This window comes from Thalassophryne amazonica, chromosome 6 (assembly GCF_902500255.1).
Source record: "Thalassophryne amazonica chromosome 6, fThaAma1.1, whole genome shotgun sequence".
Taxonomy (NCBI): domain Eukaryota; kingdom Metazoa; phylum Chordata; class Actinopteri; order Batrachoidiformes; family Batrachoididae; genus Thalassophryne; species Thalassophryne amazonica.
In genome coordinates, this window is record NC_047108.1 from 114,410,215 (window position 1) to 114,424,857 (window position 14,643).

The 14,643-nt window shown below is 43.2% G+C and overlaps 1 protein-coding gene across 10 annotated transcripts in view; it reads right to left on the reverse strand.

Annotated features, from left to right (window-relative positions):
* Positions 1–704: 704 nt before the first annotated feature.
* prdm16 (PR domain containing 16) overlaps positions 705–14,643 on the reverse strand; it is a 456,303-nt gene continuing 442,364 nt past the window's right edge. For 8 of the 10 annotated variants that reach the window (XM_034173187.1, XM_034173186.1, XM_034173184.1 and 5 more), the window contains 3 exons: positions 12,660–12,920; positions 9,101–9,281; positions 705–1,962 (listed from right to left, as the gene is read on the reverse strand). In XM_034173187.1, coding sequence (XP_034029078.1) covers positions 1,828–1,962; positions 9,101–9,281; positions 12,660–12,920 — 577 coding nt within the window. In that variant the 3' untranslated portion in view covers positions 705–1,827. The remainder of the gene's footprint in view (positions 1,963–9,100; positions 9,282–12,659; positions 12,921–14,643) is intronic. The other 2 variants (XM_034173183.1, XM_034173190.1) reach the window with 2 other exon arrangements.

The window sequence follows — 14,643 nt, forward strand, 5'->3', positions numbered from 1 at the left end:
CAGCCAAACCACACTTCAAGATTAACTGCACATTTTAGAGTGGGCTTTTACTGTGACCAGTCCGAGGCAAACCTGTGCAGTAATCAAGCTGTTTAATCTACACGCTGACGCACCAAACCTGCCGGGGGGACTAAACAAACTTTTGTGTGGTTCATACAAAAAAAAATCTTTTACTTAAACTCATGAAAAATGTGAGTGAAAACAAACATGTTGGATTTTATATTCATGTTGAGTCTTGTTTGTTCTGAAAAGTACTGGACATACAGGATTAAAATAAAGTATTTCTACTTCTTCAGTCCAGAATCAAATGCTGGAAAGCTCTACCAGCAGAATTATGCACATTTTAAAAATTATTTCTGGGTTATTTTGCGCTTTTTTTTTTTTTTTTTGCTTTAATGTAGCAAAACCAATTCTGTCACTCCAGTGACGTTCCTGCAGAGGTGACTGTTTGCTTTAGTTAATTCAGACTACATAGAGGACAACTCAAACATCATTAGTTACACTAAAATTGGAAAAACAGAGCAAAAGGGGCGTGCTGTTGTAAAGACTGGTCAGATTTAACAGTGTAAGAACGTAATGCCCCATCCTGACATTCAGAGTGAAATCTGCCACCATAATACTTGAACCAGTTTAAAGACATTCAGCATAAAACAAACAAGAGGTTGAACTGAAATAAGACAGAACTAAAGACTGCAGAATGTTTTGTTGCCAGATCATTTCTAAAACTACAGCTATCCGTCACTTTAAATAATAACAGATCATTTTGATGGGTTCATTCCATTTTGGCACATGAACACAACAAAATCAGAGACTCACGATCTCTGTCTCGCTTCCTTCAGCCGCGAGAAAAGAGGCCTAAAACGCCTTCATTTTCATTTCTCCACTCGTGGCGAAACAGCTAAAAATAAATACATACACACGGTTGAAATCAAATATATAAGAGGATAATGAAAAAAAAGTCAAATCTTGGAAATGAAATGATTGTCAGAGAACAAAATGTCTTCTATGGGTTATTTGGCACATACCACTTTTTCTATGAATATCTACGATATTTGTACATTACATGACAATATCATACAATTTTGGTCCTTCTCTAATGACATTATATTAACATTTTAGCACTGTGACGCCTACAAACAATACTGTGGTATCTAAGAGAATAAAAGAACATAAAACAATGAGACATGGACAGTTATTTTTGTGATTTCAATCATGATCAAATTGTTTAACCAATTAAAACAAGTGTCCCTCTCGCAGTGCACAGCTGAACATCGCTCTCCATGTAATCATTCAAAATAATAATAATAATAACATTAATAATAAGAATAATTTGAAACAGTCTGCCTTAATTTGCTCGATGAACATTTATTATGGTGTTATTGTTCTTCTGTTTTAACAACAAACAGGAACTCGATGGGATGGCTGCAGGAAACTTGGAGACAACGGTGCACCCGCCCACTTTGTTCCCAGGTGAAACAGCACCACCGTGTGGGCATGCGGTGCCAATGCAGTGCTCGGTGCGCACAGACTTTAGTGACATACGAGTCATTAAGTGTCTTCATGAGGGCGTTACATGGAGTCTCTGGGGTGCTGAGCCTCGTGGACTCGGGGAGGATCAGAGGTTCAACGTCACGCCGAAGCTTTCATCTCGTCCTTCACATCAACAGGGGCTGAGCAGTGCTTTCACTGTGACAGAGTCTCGCAAGACACAGGAACATTCTTTCAACGCTGAATGTACATGAACGTCCACGTCTTCTTACCGCTCACTTCTCTCCATCTGCGATACTAATGGTCCTTCTACTCTGCCTCCCTCGACCTCTGTCTCATCTAGATGTGGTTGAGCGGGTGAAAGTTGCTCGTCTCGGACGATCCGCCTCCCATGCTCAGCCAGGCGTCCAGAGAGTTCTGGGAGGTTGCGTGCAAAGGGTTGTTCTCAGACAGAGAGAGCATCATTGCATAAGCCTGCGGGAGACAAAAGATGACTTAACAAGCCTGGATCAGCAAGTGAAAACACTCAGCTAATATTACTTATCCAGTAACCAGGAAAGAAGTTCTGATAATGGCAGGTAAGTCATACTTAGTCCCTGTGTCCATGTTTTTTTTATGCAGGGAAACTAGTATCTTTTATCACTTGCTCTAAATGAAAACATGCATGCAGTCGCCTCCCAAAAAAAACAAAACAAAAATGCAGCACCCAGCACCTTTTTACAGATTTCATCTTTTCTTTTGTTTTGCACGCCCGCTTTGCGACTTTAGAGTTGAAAATTCTTGAATTTTTCAGTCAGATGCTGTGACATCACTCCAGCACATTTTCATTCAACTGAGAGGAGCAATTTATTTGTGCTGTTTATGTCTACAATCTGCTGGGAATGACTGGCGGAACCCTCTGTCAGTGAGGTCTTCAACTCCCACCTCCGGGAGAGCTTCTCCCAGATCCCGGGGGAGGTTGGAGACATGGAGTCCGAGTGGACCATGTTCTCCACCTCCACTGTCGATGCGGCTGCTCGTAGCTGTGGTCGCAAGGTCTCTGGTGCCTGTTGCGGCGGCAATCCCCGAACCCGGTGGTGGACACCGGAAGTAAGGGATGCCATCAAGCTGAAGAAGGAGTCCTACTTATCTTTGTTGGTAGGTGGGACCCCAGAGGCAGCTGACAGGTACCAGCAGGCCAAGCGTGCCGCAGCCCGTGCGGTCGCAGAGGCAAAAACTCGGGTCTGGGAGGAGTTCGGGGAGGCTATGGAGGAGGACTATCGGTCGGCCTCGAAGAAATTCTGGCAAACCGTCTGACGCCTCAGGAGGCGGAAGCAGCTCTCCACCAGCACTTTTTATGGTGCGGGTGGGGAGCTGTTGACCCTGACTGGGGATGTTGTCGGGCGGTGGAAGGAGTACTTCGAGGATCTCCTCAATCCCATCGTCACGTCTTCCGAAGAGGAAGCAGAGACTGGGGACTCGGAGGCGGACTCATCCATTACCCAGGCCAAAGTCACCGAGGTGGTTAGAAAGCTCCTCGGTGGCAAGGCTCCTGGGGTGGATGAAATCCGTCCTGAGTACCTTAAGTCTCTGGATGTTGTGGGGCTGTCTTGGCTGACATACCTCTGCAACATCGCGTGGCGATCGGGGACAGTGCCTCTGGATTGGCAGACCGGGGTGGTGGTCCCTCTGTTTAAGAAGGGGGACCGGAGGGTGTGTTTCAACTATAGGGGGATCACACTCCTCAGCCTCCCCGGTAAGGTATATTCCAGAGTACTGGAGAGGAGAATTCGACCGATGGTTGAACCTCGGATTCAGGAGGAGCAGTGTGGTTTTCGTCCTGGTTTGCGGCACACTGGACCAGCTCTACAAGCTCCATCGGGTGCTCGAGGGTTCATGGGAGTTTGCCCAACCAGTCCACATGTGTTTTGTGGATCTGGAGAAGGCATTCGACCGTGTCCCTCGGCGCACCCTGTGGGGAGTGCTCCGGGAGTACGGGGTCTGGGGTCCTTTGCTAAGGGCTATCCGGTCCCTGTACGACCACAGCAGGAGCTTGGTTCTCATTTCTGGTAGTAAGTCAAACCTGTTTCCAGTGCACATTGGCCTCCGCAAGGGCTGCCCTTTGTCACCGGTTCTGTTCATTATTTTTATGGACAGAATTTCTAGGCGCAGCCATGGTGTAGAGGGGGTCTGGTTTGGGAACCACAGAATCTCGTCTCTGCTGTTTGCGGATGATGTGGTTCTGTTGGCTTCGTCAAATCAGGACCTTAAGCGTGCACTGGGGCAGTTTGCAGCCGAGTGTGAAGCGTCCGGGATGAAAATCAGCACCTCCAAATCCGAGGCCATGGTTTCTCGACCGGAAAAGGTGCTTGCCCTCTTCAGGTCGGTGGAGTGTCCTTGCCTCAAGTGGAGGAGTTTAAGTATCTTGGGGTCTTGTTCACGAGTGAGGGACGGATGGAGTGTGAGATCAATCAATCAATCAATCAATCAATCAATCAATCAATTTTTTATATAGCGCCAAATCACAACAAACAGTTGCCCCAAGGCACTTTATATTGTAAGGCAAGGCCATGCAATAATTATGTAAAACCCCAACGGTCAAAACGACCCCCTGTGAGCAAGCACTTGGCTACAGTGGGAAGGAAAACTCCTTTTAACAGGAAGAAACCTCCAGCAGGACCAGGCGTCAGGGAGGGGCAGTCTTCTGCTAGGACTGGTTGGGGCTGAGTGGAGAGAACCAGGAAAAAGACATGCTGTGGAGGGAGCAGAGATCGATCACTAATGATATAATGCCGAGTGGTGCATACAGAGCAAAAAGAGAAAGAAACAGTGCATCATGGGAAACCCCCAGCAGTCTACGTCGATAGCAGCATAACTAAGGGATGGGTTCAGGGTCACCTGATCCAGCCCTAACTATAAGCTTTAGCAAAAAGGAAAGTTTTAAGCCTAATCTTAAAAGTAGAGAGGGTGTCTGTCTCCCTGATCTGAATTGGGAGCCTGGTTCCACAGGAGAGGAGCCTGAAAGCTGAAGGCTTCTGCCTCCCATTCTACCTCTTACAAACCCTAGGAACTACAAGTAAGCCTGCAGTCTGAGAGCGAAGTGCTCTATTGGGGTGATATGGTACTACAGGTCCCTAAGATAAGATGGGACCTGATTATTCAAAACCTTATAAGTAAGAAGAAGAATTTTAAATTCTATTCTAGAATTAACAGGAAGCCAATGAAGAGAGGCCAATAGGGTGAGATATGCTCTCTCCTTCTAGTCCCCGTTAGTACTCTAGCTGCAGCATTTTGAATTAACTGAAGGCTTTTTAGGGAACTTTTAGGACAACCTGATAATAATGAATTACAATAGTCCAGCCTAGAGGAAATAAATGCATGAATTAGTTTTTCAGCATCACTCTGAGACGAGACCTTTCTGAACCCTGAGCCTGGTTCTGCTGGAGGTTTCTTCCTGTTAAAAGGGAGTTTTTCCTTCCCACTGTAGCCAAGTGCTTGCTCACAGGGGGTCGTTTTGACCGTTGGGGTTTTACATAATTATTGTATGGCCTTGCCTTACAATATAAAGCGCCTTGGGGCAACTGTTTGTTGTGATTTGGCGCTATATAAAAAAATAGATTGATTGATTGATTGATTTTAGAGATATTGCGTAAATGCAAAAAAGCAGTCCTACATATTTGTTTAATATGCGCTTTGAATGACATATCCTGATCGAAAATGACTCCAAGATTTCTCACAGTATTACTAGAGGTCAGGGTAATGCCATCCAGAGTAAGGATCTGGTTAGACACCATGTTTCTAAGATTTGTGGGGCCAAGTACAATAACTTCAGTTTTATCTGAGTTTAAAAGCAGGAAATTAGAGGTCATCCATGTCTTTATGTCTGTAAGACAATCCTGCAGTTTAGCTAATTGGTGTGTGTCCTCTGGCTTCATGGATAGATAAGCTGGGTATCATCTGCGTAACAATGAAAATTTAAGCAATACCGTCTAATAATACTGCCTAAGGGAAGCATGTATAAAGTGAATAAAATTGGTCCTAGCACAGAACCTTGTGGAACTCCATAATTAACTTTAGTCTGTGAAGAAGATTCCCCATTTACATGAACAAATTGTAATCTATTAGACAAATATGATTCAAACCACCGCAGCGCAGTGCCTTTAATACCTATGGCATGCTCTAATCTCTGTAATAAAATTTTATGGTCAACAGTATCAAAAGCAGCACTGAGGTCTAACAGAACAAGCACAGAGATGAGTCCACTGTCCGAGGCCATAAGAAGATCATTTGTAACCTTCACTAATGCTGTTTCTGTACTATGATGAATTCTAAAACCTGACTGAAACTCTTCAAATAGACCATTCCTCTGCAAATGATCAGTTAGCTGTTTTACAACTACCCTTTCAAGAATTTTTGAGAGAAAAGGAAGGTTGGAGATTGGCCTATAATTAGCTAAGATAGCTGGGTCAAGTGATGGCTTTTTAAGTAATCATATTTAAGATCGAAGCATTAAATAATGGTAGGGCTTCCTTGAGCAGCCTGGTAGGAATGGGGTCTAATAAACATGTTGATGGTTTGGATGAAGTAACTAATGAAAACAACTCCGACAGAACAATCGGAGAGAAAGAGTCCAACCAAACACCGGCATCACTGAAAGCAGCCAAAGATAATGATACGTCTTTGGGATGGTTATGAGTAATTTTTTCTCTAATAGTTAAAATTTTGTTAGCAAAGAAAGTCATGAAGTCATTACTAGTTAAAGTTAATGTAATACTCAGCTCAATAGAGCTCTGACTCTTTGTCAGCCTGGCTACAGTGCTGAAAAGAAACCTGGGGTTGTTCTTATTTTCTTCAATTAGTGATAAGTAGAATGATGTCCTAGCTTTACGGAGGGCTTTTTTATAGAGCAACAGACTCTTTTTCCAGGCTAAGTGAAGATCTTCTAAATTAGTGAGACGCCATTTCCTCTCCAACTTACGGGTTATCTGCTTTAAGCTACGAGTTTGTGAGTTATACCACGGAGTCAGGCACTTCTGATTTAAAGCTCTCTTTTTCAGAGGAGCTACAGCATCCAAAGTTGTCTTCAATGAGGATGTAAAACTATTGACGAGATACTCTATCTCACTTACAGAGTTTAGGTAGCTACTCTGCACTGTGTTGGTATATGGCATTAGAGAACATAAAGAAGGAATCATATCCTTAAACCTAGTTACAGCGCTTTCTGAAAGACTTCTAGTGTAAAGAAACTTATTCCCCACTGCTGGGTAGTCCATCAGAGTAAATGTAAATGTTATTAAGAAATGATCAGACAGAAGGGAGTTTTCAGGGAATACTGTTAAGTCTTCTATTTCCATACCTTAAGTCAGAACAAGAACTAAGATATGATTAAAGTGGTGGGTGGACTCATTTACTTTTTGAGCAAAGCCAATAGAGTCTAATAATAGATTAAATGCAGTGTTGAGGCTGTCATTCTCAGCATCTGTGTGGATGTTAAAATCGCCCACTATAATTATCTTATCTGAGCTAAGCACTAAGTCAGACAAAAGGTCTGAAAATTCACAGAGAAACTCACAGTAACGACCAGGTGGACGATAGACAATAACAAATAAAACTGGTTTTTGGGACTTCCAATTTGGATGGACAAGACTAAGAGTCAGCTTTCAAATGAATTAAAGCTCTGTCTGGGTTTTGATTAATTAATAAGCTGGAATGGAAGATTGCTGCTAATCCTCCGCCCCGGCCCGTGCTACGAGCATTCTGACAGTTAGTGTGACTCGGGGGTGTTGACTCATTTAAACTAACATATTCATCCTGCTGTAACCAGGTTTCTGTAAGGCAGAATAAATCAATATGTTGATCAATTATTATATCATTTACCAACAGGGACTTAGAAGAGAGAGACCTAATGTTTAATAGACCACATTTAACTGTTTTAGTCTGTGGTGCAGTTGAAGGTGCTATATTATTTTTTCTTTTTGAATTTTTATCTTTAAATAGATTTTTGCTGGTTATTGGTGGTCTGGGAGCAGACACCGTCTCTACGGGGATGGGGTAATGAGGGGATGGCAGGGGGAGAGAAGCTGCAGAGAGGTGTGTAAGACTACAACAGATGGATCGGTGCAGCATCTGCAGTGATGCGGTCGCTGTATCGGACCGTCGTGGTGAAGAGAGAGCTGAGTAGGGGGGCAAAGCTCTCGATTTACCGATCGATCTACGTTCCGATCCTCACCTATGGTCATGAGATTTGGCTCATGACCGAAAGAACGAGATTGCGAGTACAAGCGGCCGAGATGAGTTTCCTCCGCAGGGTGGCTGGGCGCTCCCTTAGAGATAGGGTGAGGAGCTCGGTCACTCGGGAGGAGCTCAGAGTCAAGCCGCTGCTCCTCCACATCGAAAGGAGTCAGTTGAGGTGGCTCGGGCATCTTTTCTGTATGACCCCTGGACGCCTCGCTGGAGAGGTGTTCCGGGCACGTCCCACTGGGAGGAGGCCCCGGGGAAGACCCAGGACACGCTGGAGGGACTACATCTCTCGGCTGGCTTGGGAAGGCCTTGGGGTTCCCCCGGAGGAGCTGGAGGAGGTGTGTGTGGATCGGGAGGTCTGGGCAGCTTTGCTTGAGCTGCTGCCCCCGCGACCCGACTCCGGATAAAGCGGAAGAAAATGGATGGATGGGATGGATGGATGTCTACAATCAGGTGATTTGTCACTCAAATTTGATCACAACCGATACAAAAAAAATGGACACACTCTATGGTCCTGCTGAGGGTGAGCACTTTTATATCACTACTTCTTAGCTGTCATTGTCACAGAAATAAATGCCCCCCCCCCCCCCCCCCCCCACACACACACACACTAACAACTGAAAACTGCTGGGATGAAGCATTTCTGGGTGCCCTCTCAGCACTTTTCTGTAAGAAAAAACAGTGATGTAGCCACAGGGCCCAAGACTGATAATTAGGGAAAAGGAAATGATTAGAATTAGTAAGTATAGTGGGAAAGGAGGTGAAAAGGAAGGAAAAGGTCTGCTTCACAATCCCTTGTTTTACCCGTGGCAATCGATCAACTGGCCCCTCCAACTCCATGGTTGCAGTTATTGTTAAAATAGAGAGATAACCGTCATGTAAGTGAGTCAGTATTTCGGGGAGGACACAGTGTGCTCGGGTAGGCAGAACTGAAAGGCAAAATTGGCACCAGTCTGTTGTTCCAGCTGTTGGAGGAGGTCTCACCAGTGGCATTGTTACATATAGTACGCAAATTATGATTTCATCTGTGCTGATTTGGGGGCTTACTAGCAGGTGTTACTGAAATCCTAATATATCAAATTTCATAAAATAGTAAAAAGTAAGTCCCTTTGCCTGCTGCCTTTTTTTTTTTTTTTTTTATTCAGGGTCGTCACAGCAGATCTGAGGTGGATCTGCATGTTGAATTGGAACAAGTTTTACACCAGATGCCCTTCGTGATGCAACTCCACATTACATGGAGAAAGTCAAATTTCATAAAATGTCAGTATAAAAAACACAACAAAAAAAGTCAGTCTAATTCCATATATGTCTCCAGGAGACATTTTGATCCTTCTGGTCTCATCATATCCTGTCCATCCCTTTTTTAATGGACATCCACAATCACATCACATACCTGGGTCTTAGCCTGCCTGTACAATGTCTCTTTCAGTGCCTCCGACTCTAGTGAGGTGCTAAAAATGTCTTTAACGTCAAAGGGTTGCTCGTCACTGGCTGCTTTACGTAATCCATCCAGGCTCTTGGGGTAGCTGGACAGACCCTCGAGGTCCAACAGAGAGCCCTCCTCCTCTATGCACCTGCACACCAAGGGACGCACGACATGGAGCAGCGTGGACGTGTGATTGGTGGGTGAGGGACAGATGCAGAGTTAATGTTACAGCAGAAGCCAGCAAAAGGGAAGGAGATGATTTGAGTGAAGAAAATGAGGAGAAAGGAAGAAATGAAGCATTCGGAGGGCAGAAGACAAAGAAGAAGAGCAGCAGAGGTTGACCACACATTAGCTCCAGACCTAGGCTTTGAAAATTAAAGACACTGACAAACAAATTTTAAAACAATATGAATGTTGAGAGAGAACAAGAAGTGCCTGCTTCAGCCACTTTCATGCAAAATCCTTTAAGCAGGGTTGTGTGGACATGAGACCATGAGATAACATCAGATGATTCAGGATACAGCTACTAGAGCTTTGACTGAAACCAGATTTGACCACATCACACTGGTTGTGGCCTGCCTTCACTTGCTTCCTGTGAACTTAAGTGCAAATTTTAGGTTTTGTTGTTGACCTATAAACCTCTGGATGCTTGTGCACCCACTTGTCTTGCAGAAATTGTGAAGCCTTATGTTCCTTCTTGTGCCCTGCAGTCTTAAGATTCAGGGTTGCTTTGTGTTCCCAGTGTGAAGGAGTAGTCAGGAGACTTTGGAGCCTTTGCATATCACGTTTCTACTTTTTGTTATACTTTTCTGCTTGACATTCAACAGTCAACTTCATTTTATGATTTTAAGGCACACCTAAAAGTCTATTTATTTTGTGGTCCTCAGTTATGCTTTCAAGTTATATTTGCTGGTGTGTTTGATACTTTAACCATTTTATTAGGTTGATTTATTTTTTTTTATTATGAGAGAAACATCTATTACCAGGGGTGCACATAACTGGTACTCATCATGCTTGTGTGTGCTAAAAATCCCTGACACACAGCAGACAGCACACTATGAAGTGCTTCCCTTGTTTTTTTTTTGCTGCGCATTTATTTTTAGCACACATGCCATGAGTACCAGTTATGTGCATGCCTGCCTATTACCTAAAAGTGCTATATAAATAAAATTCTTCTTATTATTTGAGTTTTAGAGTGTAGCCATTGTGAAACAATAACAGCTTATCTATTATTTAGTAAATTACTGTGTGGAAACTGCTGTATTTTTCTTTCGCAGTGACATTCATGCAGAATCCTTTCTGCTGGGTTGTGTGGAGGTATTCATTTTATGAGTTCACTTGGGCCTTTATTGTCTTTGTATATTATGGAGTTCCACAAGGTTCTGTGCTAGGACCAATTTTATTCACTTTATACATGCTTCCCTTAGGCAGTATTATTAGACAGCATTGCTTAAATTTTCATTGTTATGCAGATGATACCCAGCTTTATCTATCCATGAAGCCAGAGGACACACACCAATTAGCTAAACTGCAGGATTGTCTTACAGACATAAAGACATGGATGACCTCTAATTTCCTGCTTTTAAACTCAGATAAAACCGAAGTTATTGTACTTGGCCCCACAAATCTTAGAAACATGGTGTCTAACCAGATCCTTACTCTGGATGGCATTACCCTGACCTCTAGTAATACTGTGAGAAATCTTGGAGTCATTTTTGATCAGGATATGTCATTCAATGTGCATATTAAACAAATATGTAGGACTGCTTTTTTGCATTTGCGCAATATCTCTAAAATTAGAAAGGTCTTGTCTGAGTGATGCTGAAAAACTAATTCATGCATTTATTTCCTCTAGGCTGGACTATTGTAATTCATTATTATCAGGTTGTCCTAAAAGTTCCCTGAAAAGCCTTCAGTTAATTCAAAATGCTGCAGCTAGAGTACTGACAAGGACTAGAAGGGGAGAGCATATCTCACCCATATTGGCCTCTCTTCATTGGCTTCCTGTTAATTCTAGAATAGAATTTAAAATTCTTCTTCTTACTTATAAGGTTTTGAATAATCAGGTCCCATCTTATCTTAGGGACCTCATAGTACCATATCACCCCAATAGAGCGCTTCGCTCTCAGACTGCAGGCTTACTTGTAGTTCCTAGGGTTTTTAAGAGTAGAATGGGAGGCAGAGCCTTCAGCTTTCAGGCTCCTCTCCTCTGGAACCAGCTCCCAATTCGGATCAGGGAGACAGACACCCTCTCTACTTTTAAGATTAGGCTTAAAACTTTCCTTTTTGCTAAAGCTTATAGTTAGGGCTGGATCAGGTGACCCTGAATCATCCCTTAGTTATGCTGCTATAGACTTAGACTGCTGGGGGGTTCCCATGATGCACTGTTTCTTTCTCTTTTGCTCTGTATGCCCACTCTGCATTTAATCATTAGTGATCGATCTCTGCTCCCCTCCACAGCATGTCTTTTTCCTGGTTCTCTTCCTCAGCCCCAACCAGTCCCAGCAGAAGACTACCCCTCCCTGAGCCTGGTTCTGCTGGAGGTTTCTTCCTGTTAAAAGGGAGTTTTTCCTTCCCACTGTCACCAAGTGCTTGCTCACAGGGGGTCATTTTGACCGTTGGGATTTTTCCGTAATTATTGTATGGCTTTGCCTTACAATATAAAGCACCTTGGGGCAACTGTTTGTTGTGATTTGGTGCTAGATAAATAAAATTGATTTGATTTGATTTATATTAGATCAAATGAAACGATGTCAAGCCGAATGAATGTAAAGAGTGAAAAGGTATTATATGCAAATATTAAATAAAAGTATAGAATCAAATCTCAGTATTTGTGTGTATGTGTGTACTACTTTACATTCAGCTGGACCTGCATGGTCAAAATTGATATTGCACACAGTTAAGTTCATGCAGCATTGAGTTGTATTATTGCTTTGACATAAAAGGTACTTTTTAAACTATTTGTCTGGGATTTTACTGTTCTGACTGTGATAATGGAGTTTTTGATATGTAATTGCTTTAGGAAAAGAAATCAGACAGTAATAATTTAGTTTTTCGGATTTAGTACATTTTCCAAGTACCACACCTGCTCCTAATCCATCATCCATCTACATAAGCAAAACAAACATGATATTTTGATTGTACGAGTGTCTCCTGTTAAAGTGGAGGGGATGGACTCATCTGTCTTATCTTATATCTTATGTTATCCAATATATTCACCCACTGGACTTTTCAGGATAGGTGACTGACGTGGGTCTTATTTTCAACAGTCAGGCACCATTCCTGTAACTTCCCATATAATATGGAGAAATTTCCCAAACAAAATCTCATGAAGTCCTAAACAAAATGTGGAACAGCCACCTGGTGTGGAAACAAAACCAAAGTAGCCAAAATAGCTTAAGGCTACATAAAATGTTGATTCCAGTCCAATATGGCAGCATAAACTGTGTATGAAGAGTGATGTTCAATCCTGACTGTCAGGAGTGCAACTGTCAAGCATTTTGTTATGTTAAAAAAGAATCAATACCTGCGAGTGTGTTCGTAGCTCATTGCTAAGGGAGTCGCCTCCGTCTCCTCCTCCTCCTCCTCGTCCTCTTCATACGCTCCTGTTGTGACTGGAGACGGTGATTCAGGCGCCTCATCGTGAGACTTCTCTGTCAGACTGCCTTCCTCCTCATCCTCATCATCACCCTCCACTTCCTCTTCCTCTTCCTCCAGGCCCTGGAGGCTTAGTTTGGAGTTGGATAAAGTGTGGTTGGGTGGGCGCTCCGCCTCGGGATGGTCTGACCTGCAGAAAAAGTAAAGGTCAAAGTAGGGAGGAAGTGTTATTAATGTTAGCTGCTGCCTTATAATAGTTTCTGAAGACAGAGACTTATTTAACTCAGTCTACCTACATTTTTTTTTTAGGTCAGTGTCGCGGTGGATAGTCGAATGCTTGGTTGGTCCCCCACGCTCAGCTTGCACCAACATGAACAGATAATAGCTGGACAATGCCTTCAGAATTTGAGTAGTAATAGTTTCTGGCTATGGCATGTCTCATTCAGGCTACTTAGGGTGAATGGGTAGGGTAAAAAAAAAAAAAATAAAATAAAAAAATGCTCCAGGGAATTTCAGGATCTGTAAATCGAGTCAATCTGACATTTCTGTTCAGTCAGTTGACACACATCTGGTATCAATGTAAAGCTGGGAGCTACAGGGTCACCACTGACTGGGCAGCTTGCTTCCACCACTCAGCTTTATCATTTATTCATTTTGGCTTCTGAGCCATATGACTCCAATGAGGATTCCGGTGTGATTTCTAATGCAGGATCACCATCTGGAGGTTGTTAGGTGTAACTGCATGCATTATTACCTCTACTATGGAGGTCCAGTGATGTTTTCACATCCTACATGTCTGTTGGTTTGTTTGATTTTAATCAGAGCAACTCAAAAACCTACAGAGAGATTCTCAACTATCTACTATCTACTACTGTGGGAGAATGGTGCCACAGAGAATAGATTCATTATGGAACAAGTCCATAGCCAATAACTGATCAAGGACAATTGTTCATTTTCATCAACACTGCAAGATACGATTTTTTGTTCTTGACATTCTGTTAAAGTCTCAATAATCATACAAGCCAATGAATCTGAAAAAGCAGGCTGCAAGTGAGCAGATGACTTCACTCTACTGAATTTCCACTCAACACTAAAGAATCGCTGTTGAAACATACGAACTGAATTTGGGGTTGCAGGTTTTTGTCCTGGGCCGAATCCGTGTGGTGCTAAGGGTTAATGACAGTAGTTGTATTCAGTCGTGACAGTAATAGAAATACTTGGGTTCCACGTCCAGCGTCGAGCCGGGTGACGTTGCCAAAAGATGTAAAGATATGACTCATCATGGGCAGGGAGACAACCACAAATAATCGGTTGGATAATGTGCACAGTCTGACTCCGGTGTCCGCACAAACAACATGGGTGCTGACAGTCTGCCTGGAGCGCTTGTCAAACAGCCTACACATGATTAATTGGCAAGTTCCTGAGAAACGGAACAAGAAAAAACGGCCTGGTCCTTTACACCCTGAGATGGTGGAGTGAAGGAAGAAGATGGCTGATTCTGCAAACAGGCTATCAGCACACCGCCATTATGACCTGCCGTCTGTACATTTTCCAGCCAGCACTCCAACTCTCCCCCAGACCACGATGTCATGCCTCATGATATCATTTCCTCTGGGACAGCAAATTTACCCCTTCCACTTTTTTTTGCGACACAGTGGACATTTATCAAATTGGACAGGATTACCTCTGGGAAGGAGTGTGCAGGAACAGGATTGGGTCACACACAGTGGGTGGGTAAATGTGGGTCTCTCTTCTCGTCTTTCAAGCTAGATTAAATATCACTATAATCAAATTGCCAAGATGGTTGGTGGAGGACAAAGTCCATGCCTGCCTATGGAGAAGGAAGCGTAGCTCTGACATATGGGGTCCTGGGTTTTGTCATTTAGTCTAAACACGTCAGTAGGTTGTTTGTG